The following is a 15123-nucleotide window of genomic DNA, read 5'->3' as shown; positions in this document are numbered from 1 at the left end:
TAAAGAAAGTACCTAAATATAGGGTCACTTTTACTCTTAGAGCAAAGTGCCAACCTGAACATGCCTATAAATGGGATTTGCCATGTCTGGAGTTAAATCCCAAGACATGATAACCCATTATTGATTCATCTTTGAAAATTCTGAAATAAGAGTGTCCCACTTAGAAATTTCTGCAGATCTTATGACTAATCAATGCCAGTGACACTCCATTGCCTTCACTTCCTGTCATCCTTGTCTTGCACTCCAGTTACGATTGAAACATTGGAATTTCATTCTTCCTGTGGTTTGTGGTGTCTTTCAGGCAGAACGTTCACCTGGCGGTTCATGCAGAGAACTTCAAGTCGGAAATTGTAAGTGTGAAAGAGATGCGGGACATCTGGTCCTGGATCCCGGAGCGCTTTGCCCTCTGTCAGCCTCAGCTGCTTTACACCAACTTGGAGCATGGCAGTAGCCTCAACAGGTGAAAATGCCTTCAAAACTTAGACAGAAGTGGTCAGCAGTAACTGGAAAAGATGATCAATCATTTGAACCAAATTATGGATTGTAAAAGGCGGTATGTCAAGTGAAAGAAATTATATTTTCAATTGATAGCATTTTGGGATAAGCAGCCAGTTTCATGATATCTTCAATTTGTTATCATCATTTTATGCAAATTGAAGTGATGGTCACATTTAAAGTGACCTTAATATTGTGGAACATTTGAGATTTAGCATCCTCAGAGAGGTGTGGTAGCCGTGTTAGTCCACTCTTAAAGGTTATCAATAGAAATCAAACAAAATAAAACATGGAAAAGAAAATAAGATGATACCTTTTTTATTGGACATAAGCTAATCAAGAAATGTATTAAGTTATGTCCAATAAAAAAGGTATCATCTTATTTTCTTTTCCATGTTTTATTTTGTTTGATTTCTTTTGGCATCCTCATAGAGAAATCTATTTTCAAGCATGCTGAGGTCCTTTGAGTCTTCTATAGCATAACATACAGTAAATAGTTTCCTGTATCAATACACTGTTCAGTGTATATAGAGTGGTGTTGCTACCTGGGTTTTGATTCATTCAGAGCACTGACAATATTTATTTTATTTGATATATTAATTCCATTAAATAGCTTCCCACTATTCCCAAACCTGTGGAATAGTTGTGTTCATCAACCAGCAGGTGGAGATTACAAAAACTCTCCTGTCATCCAATCCAGCTCCTCAGTATTTTCTGTCTCCAGCAGGTGGCTGAATACACTTTTCAGCCTCTGGTTCTGAGTGATTTGCTCCTGGTCCAGTTGGTTAACTGGTCCCCATTGGAGCTTTTCGGGTGGCTTGAGTCTTCAGAGTCCTATCTGGAGGTTTTAAGATCCCTGTCTCTGGTGCCTCGTGAATTTAGTTCTTCCTTCCTTTCACCTCTCTCCTGTTTACTGTGGAACTCTCCTTTTCCAGCACAACCTTAAAAAATAAAATGAAAAAATGGAGAAGGAAAAAGGTTTACTGGAGAGTGTAGGACAGAATATCGGCCCTAATTCTTTCTCATTTGGGGTAAAACTTGTGAAGACTGAGCATTTGGAGAGTGTCCACCAATGGTAAATCTGGCTAAAGTTTGACTTGGAACTGCTCGGAGAGAGCTACAAGTTCTACTTGGTGCAGGGGAGGGATCTGAACTGGACTTGAAGGTGATCGATTGCCTACTGCACCCCTGGCTGGAGACACATATACTATATGTCTTGCCTCCTTGGCCCATGGTAGGCCTTGTATTGAAAAGGATCACATTGTCCTGTGGTCGAATATTCCTTGTAGCCCCAGATTGGCCACAGAAGCTGTGGTATGCAGACCTGATTCAGCTGCTGGACAGGTATCCTCTCCAGGTACACAGCCTACTGAAGCAAGGTCCTGTGCTCATGGAGGATCCATGCCCCTTTGGTCTTACGGCTTGGCCATCGACAGGGCTTGTTTGAGACGAAAAGGTTATTCTGATTCGGTCATTGTGACCTTGCTTCAGGCTCAGAAATGAGGGTGTGGTGGATGTTCGTGGACTAGTGTGCTGAGCGCAGACTTTCTCCCTTCTCTGCTCAGATCACACACATCTTAGTGTTTCTCTAGGCAGGTCTTCAGAAAGGATTGGCATTGGGTTCTCCAAAAGTTCAGGTTGCGGCTTTGACCCATGTCAGGGGCCAACTACGGAAGACGTCTTTTGTGATCACCCAGATATCATTCATTTCTTGTGATAAGCAGGCTGCTTGTAGCCTCCCTTTCATACAAGTGTCCAGAGGGGAACCTTAATTTAGTCCTTTGGACTCTTCAGAAGCCTCCTTTTGAGCCACTCCAGAAGGCCTCCTTGAAAAATCTTACATTAAAGACAGTGTTCTTCGTGGCTGTTGCGTCTGCACGTATTTTTTCTGAACTTCAGGCTCTCTTGTCCAGGATCCCTTTCTCCGCTTTTTGGAGGCTGAGTCTCCCTATGCATGGTTCCTTCCTTTCTTCTGAAAGTGGTATCGACATTTTATCTTAACCAACCTGTGGAGCTTCCATCCTTTCGCAGGGGACGAAGAGACTCAGTATTCTTCCTTGAAACTTCTCAATGTGCATAAAGTCCTAATTAGATATCTGGAAGTCACAAATGAGTTTCACAAATCGGACAGACTGTTCTTTTTGGTAAGCAGAGGCTTGGCCTCATGGCTTCCAAACCCACTTATTTCCTTCTGGGGAATTGGGTTCCTCAGGCCTTGCAGGCTCATTCTACAAAACGTACAGTGACCTCCTGGGTGGAAACTACCTTGCTGTCTCTGGCAGATATTTGCAAGGTGTTGACATGATCGACACTGCATGCCTTTACCAAGCAGTACAGGGTAGAGATTGCAACATGCTCAGAAGCCAGTTTTGGAGCTTCAGCCCTCAGGGTGGTGGTGCCAGGATCCCACTCAGTCTAGGAATTGCTTTTAAACATACTGAAAAAAAAGGACTATGAAACATAATCAATTCCCACCCCCAAAATTTTGCAAAAATATTATCTTAAATCCAAAAACTAATATGAAATAGTACATGCATGAATGGTGAAATAGATGTAGTAATGATAAAAAGAGGAAAAAAGCCTCAGAACCCTGTCATAGATTGAAAGGGTAATCACTTCACTGGCTGAAAAAATCCGCTTAACATTATTTAATCCCAGTAAACTGTTACATCTCATTCCAGTAACTGTAAAATGGTCCAACTGACAGTGGCTAATGCATTTTGCTTAAGATCTTTATCAGGGCAAACAGACAAAAGTGGATTTTGGCAGCATCTAGCTTAGTCATAACCCAACATCAGGATTCTAAGACTTTTTCCCTCTTAATTTATTATTACTTCATCTATTTCACCATTTTTATGCATGTATTATTTTTTAATTTAAATTATTTTTACATTTTTGTGAAACTTTTTGGGTGGAATTGCTTTTAAACATCCCACAGGTTCTGAAATAGTGGGAAACATATGTAATGGAAGGAGAAGTTAGGTCTTGCCTTATAATTTTCTTTCCATTAGTCTTTCCCACTATTCCAGAGGCCTGCCTGTGGTTTCTGAGATGTTTCATCTGTGGAAAGTCACTTTGCATGGTTTTTTCCTGCATATCTTTTGTTCTTTAAAAGTTGTCCAGAGATGAGAGAGGTCCACATGTGTGCTCGTGTGGTTATTATTAGGTTAACGAGTTGTTTTAAGGTTGTGTTTTGATTGAATTTCTCCTTACTGCTTGTCTATGTAAATACTGAGGAGCTGAATTGGATGCCAAGAGAGAGATGTCTCGGGTCATTTTTCAGTTCTCTTATCGCCACCTGCCTGTTGATGAACACAACTATCCCACAGGTTCTAGGATAGTGGGAATGACTAATGGAAGCAAAATGATCAAGTAAGACCTAATTTCTCCTTTGTGGTAAGTAATTTGACATACAATTTTTCAGTCATAAAATTGTTTGTGTATTATTAACTACCAATAGCATAACAAGACATACTTAGACTACTAAGCTATTAAAATTTTTACTTTCTCAAGATATTTCTGGATTCACCCTTGCCCTGCCCTATGTTTTTATTTTCCCTCCTTCCATACTACAGACACTCTGTTACTGCTGGTTTTTCATTTATAGCATTACCAGATGAAGACACTGCTGAAAAACATACTCCAGAAGACTTCACAAGTAGTTACTCTACTTGGTATAATTAACTGCTTAAAAAGTAAACAAATGGCTTATGTAGTTTATTTTGTAAATATTGTTCAGAACCCAATTGCATAATTGTTTTTATGAAACATTTAAAAATAATATTTTTTAGAAATGGGCCACATATATTGTATTTCTGACTTGTTTTCCTTCAGTTTTATACTTCATGCTTAATTGGAACCAAGGCTGGCATCTGGTATCTCATTCGTGCGTATTTAAAAGTGCTTGAGCTATTTTGTCCCTTATTTTATATGTCCTCTCTCTCTCCCTCTGCATGCCCCCCCCCCCAAAAAAAAATCACATGCCTATTGTGATCATTACAGTTGTCGTGCATTAAGCTTTTTCGGAGACCCTGCAATCATTGATACTGAATCTAGCCACTAGATGTCGCCCTTAGTCAACACTTGTGACTCCTTCCCTCCCTCCCTCCTTAACAGAGGCTGTAATGGGTGCATTTTACTGATTTATACACTGCAGAAACACATCAAGTGAGATTTCACTTATACAGCATGAACAAGTAGCAGAGAATTTTAAATTTGTCATTTGAGTTTTTGTGGAGATTGTGACTGAGAATGTGACATTTCATTTTTCAAATATTTCCAATAGGCAGTTATATCCCCGTTTCTAATTTTATTAAATACTTGCTACCCTCACATCAAACAATATATTTATGTGGCTTACAATACTAGAAATGGTAAAGGAAGAAAGAGAAAGGCAGAAGGACAGTGTAGGTAGGGGGGAAGCAGAACTACAATAAATGATAGGAGAGACGGAGTAGCAGCAGGAGACAGTGAGCGGTAAAAGACAAATCTGAGTTGACTGGCATTTCTCCTGTACCAGCAGCATTTCTTGGGCTATGTTGGAGCCTCAGTGAGACACTATCAGGGGGAGATTAATGCCAGGAAGCAGTATTACTTATTCTTCAGATGGGTTTCCATTTTTCCTGCTCATTAAGGGGGTCATTTTATCATGGAGTTTTCACACATAAACGCCTCTTATAAAATTATCCCATTCTTAACAGAATGCGTGGTGACAGGATGGTATGAACATAACTCAGACATAGGCATGTTTTGGAGGTGTAGTTGGGCAGAGCCACAAAGTATGCACGTAGGTTATAAAATACACACCTACGCACATACTTCAACTGTGTACATTTTAGTTGTGATCTCTGCAGTTCTTGTGGGGAGATTTTATAAAGGGAAATGGGACTTGATATACTGCCTTTCTGAGGTTTTTTGCAACTACATTCAAAGCGGTTTACATATATTCAGGTACTTATTTTGTACCAGGGGCAATGGAGGGTTAAGTGACTTACCCAGAGTCACAAGGAGCTGCAGTGGGAATTGAACTCAGTTCCCCAGGATCAGACCCACAAGGACCCTTAACTAAAGTGCAGTGAGCACTTAGCACACACTGCTAGCATAGAGCCAAGCTAATGATTACAGCATTGAATTTACACTTAGCATGTGAAGTAGCTTTCTATGGAATGGAGTAGAAAATGGGTGTGAACTGCACTTAGCACTGTGCGTTTAACTGTTACCATGACACACAGCACAGATCACTTAGCGCTGTCTCAGTAATTGGCCTTAAAGGGATAATTCTATTACAGTGCACCTAGATTTAGGCCCGTGTTCTATAAAGGCAAGTTGGCGCCTGTTTTCCTTTATGGATTCTGCCAGGTACTTGTGACCTGGGTTGGTCACTGTTGGAAGCAGGATACTGGGCTAGCGGTCCCAGTATGAGGTGCATAATCGAAAGGGACGCCCAAGTTTTGCTGAGGACGTCCTCTCAAAACGTCCCAGTGGAGGGGCAGGGAAACCCATATTATCGAAACAAGATGGACGTCCATCTTCCGTTTCAATAATACGGTCGGGGACGCCCAAATCTTGAAATTTAGGTCGTCCTTAGAGATGGTCATCCCTAGATTTGATCGTTTGTGCAAGGACGCCCATCTCAGAAACGAGCAAATGCAAGTCCTTTGGTTATGGGAGGAGCCAGTATTTTTGTAGTGCACTGGTCCCCCTGACATGCCAGGACACCAACCAGGCACCCTAGGGGGCACTGCAGTGAACTTCCTAAATTGCTCCCAGGTACATAGCTCCCTTACCTTGTGTGCTGAGCCCCACTACCCACAACTGTACACCACTAACATAGCCCTTACGGGTGAAAGAGGGCACCTAGATGTGTGGGTACAGTGGGTTCCTGGTGGGTTTTGGAGGGCTCACATTTACCACCACAAGTGTAACAGGTGGGGGGGATGGGCCTGGGTCCGCCTGCCTGAAGTGCACTGCACCCACTAAAACTGCTCCAGGGACCTGCATACTGCTGCGTTGGACCCAAGTATGACATTAGAGGCTGGCACAAAATATTTTGAAAGATATTTTTTGAGGGTGGGAGGGGGTTAATGACCACTGGGGGAGTAAGGGGAGGTCATCCCCGATTCTCTCCGGTGGTCATCTGGTCAGATCGGGCACCTTTTTGTGCCTTGGTCGTAAGAAAAACAGGACCAGGTAAAGTCGTCCAAGTGCTCATCAGAGACGCCCTTTTTTTCCATTATGGGTCGAGGACGCCCAAGTCCCACCTTCGCTACGCCTCCGACATGCCCACATGAACTTTGGTCATCCCTGCGACGGAAAGCAGTTGGGGACGCCCAAAATCAGCTTTCCATTATACCGATTTGGGTGACCCTGTGAGAAGGACGCCCATCTTCCGATTTGTGTCAAAAGATGGGCATCTTTCTCTTTCGAAAATGAACCTGAAAGTTTGTTCTTATTTCATAACAGGTGAAGTGACATACTTATGATTTAGGCATGAGCACTTTTGCCAGTTGTAGAGCTGGTGTAAGTTCTCGATCCTAAATGCCAGAAGTTCATGCATAACTTATAGTGCACTAAAATGAGTCCTTCCCATGCTCCGCCCAGACTCCACCTATGTGCCTACGTGTATGCTTATGTGTAAAATGCACTTATTTACAGAAACTAGTGCTTAAGCTGAATTTTGGCACCTACTTGCATACGTGCCATTATTCTAATCATTTACATTGGTAATTGGTGCATAAATATTGGCACCCAGTTTAACATTTCTCCTAAGTGTACCTATGTTACCTGCAGCACAGCATGTAGTAAGTTTTTTTTTTATTGTTTGTTTTATTTTTTTCCTTTGCATTAACCTTTAGGGAGCATGCCCAGCATCTTCCAGACAATTAACATGGAGGCTTTTAAGGACCCATGGGCACGTGTGTGCCTTTATAAAATAGTTACCTACTTTTTATTTATTTATGTTTTCAAAAGTATAAATACCAAGAACAAACGCCCTTGTTTAAAGAAATACTGCATCCGGGGTATGAAATATACACTAAACCAGACAAGATACATATAATAACACCACTGACACACGGAAGCCCACTAAAAGGGTGGGGGTCAGAATTCCACATAAAAAGGCACTAATATTATTAAACAAATTAAGAAACTCCTCTAAAGTAATATAGAGCAGACAAGAAGGTGACCTACATATCTGTCTAATTGATATATTGCATCTCCCTCTCACTTCCTATTCTGTAACTGTATGAGGCATATTTTCAATCACTTAAACTTACAAAGTTACGTGGAGGGGCATAATCGAACGGAAACGCCTATCTCCATGGGCGTTTATCTCCAAGAATGGGTCCGTGAAGGGGCGGACCGAACCGTATTTTCGAAAAAAATGGACGTTTTTGAGCTGGGCGATAATGGAAACTAAAAACGCCCAGCTCAAAAACGTCCTAATCCGAGCCATTTGGTCGTGGGAGGGGCCAGGATTCGTAGTACACTGGCCCCCCTGATATGCCAGGACACCAACTGGGCACCCTAGAGGTCAGTGTGGTGGACTTCAGACAACGCTCCCACATGCATAGCTCCCTTACCATGGGTGCTGAGCACCCAACCCCCTCCCCCAAAACCCACTACCCACAAATGTACAACACTACCATAGCTGTTAGGGGTGAAGGGGGCACCTACATGTGGTTACAGTGGGTTTTGGAGGCCTCCCATTTACCAGCACAAGTGTTACAGGTGGGGGGGGATGGGCCTGGGTCCACCTGGCTGAAGTGCATTGCGGTACCCACTAAAAGTGCTCCAGGGACCTGCATACACGCAGGCCTCTAGGACTGGTTGCTGCTATATAATATTGGCACACCAGTTGACACCTGAAGACTAATCTCTCCGAAAACGTCCTTTATTGGAATAACCGCCTTTACTCACAGTTAACTGCAGATCAGAGGTTGTGCCCCACTGGCAACGAGTCTCCCTGGTACTGAGATGAGCAGTAGGTCAGAGCTGGCAGAATGCTGTACAATGCCCTCTTTCAGCCACATTCAAGGGAAGAACTAAGTTCTGTAACGTGGCTAACACAGGAAAGGGAACTAAAACTGGCTTACAAAAATGGCCACTACCGCATGGACTACAACAGGAAACCCAACAGGGCACACTCTGACCCAGTAGGCAGGGGGGAAAGCACCATGGGAGAAGAGCCTACCAACTACCAACATCGTGAGACTGTAACACAAGCTAATGAAATCACGGAGCCCAATACCCTACCCCCACCACAATGCAATGCTGATGTGACCCTGTACTGCACCCGAGAGCCACATCTGACCCAGGGAAAGGCTGTGACAGGATCAAACACATTCTGCTGTCATGGAGGTGGGTATGGCATTTGAGGCTGGCATACAGGCTGGGAAAAAAGTTTTTAAAGTGGGGTTTTTTTGGTGGGAGGGGGTTAGTGACCACTGGGGGAGTCCAGGGAGGTCATCCCCGATTCCCTCCAGTGGTCATCTGGGCAGTTGGGGCACTTTTTTGGGACTTGTTCGTGAAAAAAAGGGTCCAAAAAAAGTGACCCAAAATCGCAGTAAAAACGCCTTTTTTTTTTTTTTCGATTATCAGCTAAAGACGCCCATCTCTCCTCGGCCGATAACCACACCCCAGTTCCGCCTGCACCACGCCTCCGACACGCCCCTGTCAACTTTATTCGTTTCCGCGACGGACTGCAGTTGGAAATGCCCAAAATCGGCTTTCGATTATACCGATTTGGGAGCCTTTGCGAGATAAATGTCTATCTCCCGATTTAGGTTGCACTATAGGCGTTTTTCTCTTTCGAAAATAAGCTGGATAGTAACCTATGGAGCTTTGTAAGTCTAAGTGCTTCGACAATGAGCTCCTAGATCTACTAACAGCAAAAAAGGGAATGCATATTTTGATCACAGCTCTGTGGTCCCAAGAAATCTTGTAGCTGTTGGGGGTCATAAAATATATATTTAACATTACAATAAGTAATTAAATTCAAGTACAGAAACTGAAGTGCAAATGCAATTACATTTTTGCCTTTCTCTCTCTCTCTCACACTCTTTCTCTCTCTCTCTCTCTCTCTCTCTCATTCTCTCTCACACACTCTTTCTCTCTCTCACACTCTCTCACACACGAACTCTCTCACACACTCTTTCTCTCTCTCACACTCTCTCTCTCACACATGAACTCACTCACAAGAAAGATCAGGAAAAATAGGAACAGTCTTCCCCAGATTGAAAAAAATAGATACATACTTTGATTTCCTAGCGACCTCTTATTAAAAATAAATACTCTCCACAAAGTAAAAAGTACACATGTGCTTTTTCCTGTGTGATCTTCAGTAAAATGTTAAAACGAAAGTACACGCATACTTCTGCTTTGAAAATTGGGCCAGTGTCTAGCAGCCACAAAATTTATCGGTTATTCTACAGCAGGGCTACACAGTTCTGGTCCACAGGCAGATCAGGTTTTCAAGATATCCACAATGAATATGCATCACAGATTTGCATACCAAGGAGACAATGCATGCAAATCTCTCTCATGCATATTAACTGTGGATATCCCCAAAACCTGACCTGCCTGTGGACCTGAAGGACTGGAATTCATTCTACAGCCTTACAGCCAGATTTTCAAAAATATGTATGTAAGTGCAAACCCCTCCCCAGGCCTACTCTAGGAATGTCTCCACTCAAGCTGAGTACAGTTATGCAGTTACAGGCTGTACACACATAACCTTACTACCTGTACATTAGACATGCAGTTCTGTAAAAGCTGTTTTTTGCAGAGATGTTTTTGAAGGGCACTCTCAATATGTTCAAGCTTCATTCGGTTTACTACTCATTTCCGTCTTTGTTGAAATAGTACTTTGATAGCACAAGGACCAAATATTGGAAAGGGATCGCAGCAGCTGAATGCTCTGTCATTAGTACAATTCCTATAGTTGATCATCAGTCTGTCACCCTTGCTAGAATACTAAAATCACTTGCATGTCGTGTGTGGGTTGTTATAACTTACACAGCTTGAATATTTTTAACTAGAGTGTAACAGCAAAATGTCTATACCTGTTTCATGACTATTTTAAATGTTTTGTATACCAGGTTTTATATGCACTGCGAGGGGCATGAACCTACCCTGCTACTGATTAGAACAACAGCTGGTGAGGTAGGTGGGTGATCGGACCATGCACGAAAGCTGTGCTGGAAAGTTCTTGGTTTTCATATTGTAGCTGTGTGAAATCATTGATAGGAAAATCTCTTTATGCTGGATTATTTAATAGATGTGTAGAAGGTCTGACAGTTTCTACAACCTTGTCCCAGAGTGTCGGCATTGGTCTGGTGGTCTTCATTTCAGAGTTATTTCCAGTGTGATAATTTGCAGTGGAGTGGGGGACACATCTGATACCTTATTAAAATGAATATACCCCCATCCCTGAATTTGAAATTAATATTTCCCCTCCTATGCACACTGAAACCCTTTGTACAAATCATGAAATGCCCCTTCCCCAATGTGGTTGCTGGACTCAACCTTATTTGGTAGATTTGACTCCTAGCAGTAGTACCATGAAACTACCACTAGGGGCTCAGGTGATGCTCGATTGGAAGAGAGCTGTCAAGGCAGGAGCAACAGGGGGTCACTTCTGACCCCACTAAACCCTGACATGGTACAATCCAGGAAAGGGTGTTGGGAGTGAGAGACAGTGGGGGGCATAAGGCATCCCACAATTATTTAAAGGATTACAGGTTTGGGGGGAATTACTGTATTCATTGTAAAAAAAAAAAAAAAGGATCAGGTCACTGGGGAGGGGGAGGTGTGTTGACTGACTCATCTAAGTTGCTCCTGGGGGAGAGAAGTCATCAACAACTCTGGAAAGTTAACTTTAAATTAATGATGCAACTTGTGGAATTTGCCACAAGCTGCATTATTCATTTTACATAATGAGTTGTTTTGCATGCATTTGCTTGCTTTGTAGCTCATTATTTAACATGAAAAATCTGCATTAAGCCGCGTTACTGGTGCACAATGCACATTCTTGCTATCACACAGCTTAGTAAATAAGGGGGCTTGGGTTTTGAACTCTCTTGGGCAGGGGAATACATACTATACCTATATGTAGCTCACCTTTGTGCCCTGATTTGGAATGGCAAATAAATCTAAAATCCAGATCTACTCATACATTCTGTTCATTTGTTCCTGTCTGCTGCTGGAACAGGTCTTCCTTATGATGGCTTTCTAATTTTAGGCAGTAGATGAATATGGCAGGCACACAGTGGTTTTAAGAGAGTTGGTCTGTCTAATTCTGTTACAGGTCTGTGGAGCTTTCCTATCTACAGACTGGAGTGAGCGCAAGAGAAGTGGTAACACGCTGAGCTTCTTTGGCACAGGAGAATGCTTTGTGTTCAGGGTAAGAGATTAGTGGGAAGGAAGGGGGCAGTCATGCTTGGTTAAATATTTTGTTTCATGAATATGGCCCCCCCCCCATCCCCACCACCTGTTTTCTTCATGTCACAGGGATCTGAGAAAAAGTATAGGACCCCACCTAATGAAAACTGAATAGAAAGTCTCTTTCAAGGCTAAACCACTCAGGGGCTGATGTGGAAAGCTAGTGCAGACTGAAGCATATGGTTACTAGGTGCATGATTCAGAAAAGGGGTTTGAACAGAAGCTAACTTACACAAAACCTCAAGTTGGACACCAGCAAATGAAAATCAATAATACTGAGGGTATTAGCTGTTCCACTCTAATGCAGAGAACTGCACAGAAGGGGGAAAATGGGACTCACTATACTGCCTTTCTGTGGTTTTTGCAACTACATTCAAAGTGGTTTATGTAGTATATACAGGTACTTATTTGTACCTGGGGCAATGGAGGGTTAAGTGACTTGCCCAGAGTCACAAGGAGCTGCAGTGGGAATCAAACCCAGTTCCACAGGATCAAAGTCTGTTGCACTAACCACTTGGCTACTCCTCCACTCCACTTTTAAGGTGAGCACAATGCAGAAACTTGAAACTCCAGGTCTGAGGAGGCAGAGCTTATTTTTCAGCAGTAGCATCTGTGAGGATTTAACACCTATTTCTTCTTTTTACCAAGACCCCCTTGATTTTCCCATCCTGAATTCAAGTGATGCCTCCCCAACACCACCAATAAAATTTCCCTTGTAGTCTAGTAACCATGAACCTCCACCACCACGTAGCTTTAACAGGAGTGATGCCCACTCACTCCTCCCTCTACACCACAGACTTCCAAAATGATGGTGCCTGACCCCATGCAGTGCATCCTGCAATGTACCACACAAGGTCAGCTTGCCAAATAAGGAATTTTTGCCTTGCTTGGCAGACTCTGCCCAGATTATAAAATGAGGGTGTACAGGGTCAGGTACCTTCATATTGGAAGATAGTGGTAGAGGCAGGAGCAAATGGGCTTCACTCTTGCATCCTGTTAAAGGTATGGGGGGGGCAGAGACAGGAGGGTAGGGTCCACTAGACTATCAGGGAGTTAGTTTGTAGGTGTCAGGAGGGGGGGGATTGGAGGGTCTTCTCTGGGTTTGTGAGGGGAAACTCAGGGGGTCCTCTCTGGGATTGGGGGTTCAGTAAATAAGAGCATAAGAATAGCCATACTGGGTCAGACCAGTGATCCATCTAGCCCAGTATCCTGCTTCCATCAGTGACCAATTCAGGTCACAAGAACTGGCAGAAACCCAATTAGTAACAGCATTCCATGCTACCAATCCTGGGGCAAGCCGTTGCTTCCCCCATGTCCATCTCTAGCAGACTATGGACTTTTTCTCCAGGAACTTGTCCAAACCTTTTTTTACTCTGACCACTGTTACAACATCCTTTGGCAGTGAGTTCCAGAGCGTGACTATTTGTTGAGTGAAATAATGAGTGTCCCCTAGTCTTTGTACTCTTTTTGAAAGAGTGAAAATCGATTCACTTTTACCCGTTCTACACCACTCAGGATTTTATAGACCTCAATCATATCCCCTCTCAGCTGTCTCTCTTCCAAGCTTGAAGAGCTCTAACCTCTTTAGCCTTTCCTCATATGGGAGGAGTTCCATCCCCTTTATCATTTTGATCGCTCTTCTGTGAACCTTTTCTATTTCCGCTATATTTTTTTGAGATACAGCATCCAGAATTGAATGCAGTACTCAAAGTGAGGTTGCACCATAGAGGAGGATACAGAGGCATTATAATATTCTTGGTCTTATTTTGCATCCCTTTCCTAATAATTCCTAGCAGGGATTTTTTTCGGGGGGGGGGGGGGGGGGGAATGGAGGTGAACCAGAAGGAATAAGCAGACTTTTTTTTAATGTCCTTTCCTGTGAGTCTGTGAGGATTTTAGTGCAGCAAACAGTTGCATACAAGTGCAGCAGTCTCTACTGTTTTTTTTCTGACCGCGCGCACTTTTTAATGCAAATTTGCATGCATTGAGGAGAAAAAATTGTGAACTTGGCTTGTGTTAGAATCTGTGTGCTAAGCCATCAGCACGTGGTCCTAACACAGTGTTTCCCAAGTTCAGTCTTGGAGTGCCCCTTGCCAGTCAGGTTTTCAGGATATCCTCAATGAATATGCATGAACTTGATTAGCATATAATGGAGGCAGCGTATGCAAATGTTTCATGCATATTCATTGTAGATATCCTGAAAACCTGACTGACAACGGGTACTCCAGGACCGGACTTGGGAAACAGTAGTCTAACAAGCTTTCTGCATTGGCCCCTCAGTGTGATTTCTTATTCAGTGGGTATTTCTCTATAGATTGCCTAAAGTTAGGCGCTGCGATGATGCACGTCAAGTGCAGGTTCTGTAACATCAATTGCGTGCACAATTGCCATTATAGAATCATAGCTTAAGTCTACCTTTGCACACCTAACTTTAGGTGTGAGCACTTATAGCTGCATGGCTGGTGGTGTTCAGAGGCACTAGTGTTCAGGTATTGTATAACCTGCACGTGTAAATGTTAGGTATGCCCCTGACTGGCCCATGCCCCTTCCAGGTTCACACCCCCTTTGCAGTTGTGTGCTCTGGATTTTTGCCCGCACAATTTATAGAATACCGATTAATAGCAATTATGCACATAACTGCTCACTAGTGCCAGCACCAGTTATAGCCAATAATGGGTTCTTAATGACAATTAGCAGTTAATTAAGTTAAGCGGGCAATTGACACTATTCTGTAACGTGTGTGCTCAACTTTGCATGCTAAAAATAAAACTGGGTGCGCAAATCCCTAAAAATAGGGAGATGGGGACCTGTGTATGTTTTGGGTTTTAGAGTTTTTTTGCCTTGGGTCTTCTTTTTGAACCTATATTAACTTTTCACATGCCTGAACATTCGCAGCCTCCGAGTGAACACCTAAATTCAGATGCTGTGCATGCACAGCTCTGCCATGAGCCATATCCTGTGCATTCTGAACGCCTAAAGTCCTGTAGGATTTCATCTTTCCTTTGATACATTGGTCAGTACCCACCTAGACAATTCCCACTGAACCAATTCCCACCACACCAGGGAGAGGAAAATTCCTACCCATCAACCAAAAAATACAAAACACAATAGGACAAATAGAGGGGCATTTTCGAAAGGGACGTCCAAGTTGCGATTTGGGTGTCCTTGCAAAATGGCAAAATCCAGGGG

General features: G+C 43.0%; 1 protein-coding gene across 2 annotated transcripts in view; it reads left to right on the top strand.

Annotated features, from left to right (window-relative positions):
* TBC1D24 (TBC1 domain family member 24) overlaps window positions 1–15123 on the top strand; it is a 78420-nt gene that overhangs the window by 28985 nt on the left and 34312 nt on the right. For both annotated transcript variants that reach the window (XM_030211837.1, XM_030211836.1), the window contains 3 exons: window positions 302–460; window positions 10593–10656; window positions 11801–11896. In XM_030211837.1, coding sequence (XP_030067697.1) covers window positions 302–460; window positions 10593–10656; window positions 11801–11896 — 319 coding nt within the window. The remainder of the gene's footprint in view (window positions 1–301; window positions 461–10592; window positions 10657–11800; window positions 11897–15123) is intronic.

This window comes from Microcaecilia unicolor, chromosome 8 (genome assembly GCF_901765095.1).
Source record: "Microcaecilia unicolor chromosome 8, aMicUni1.1, whole genome shotgun sequence".
Classification (NCBI taxonomy): Eukaryota; Metazoa; Chordata; class Amphibia; order Gymnophiona; family Siphonopidae; genus Microcaecilia; species Microcaecilia unicolor.
This window is presented reverse-complemented; position numbering and strand designations above follow the sequence as displayed.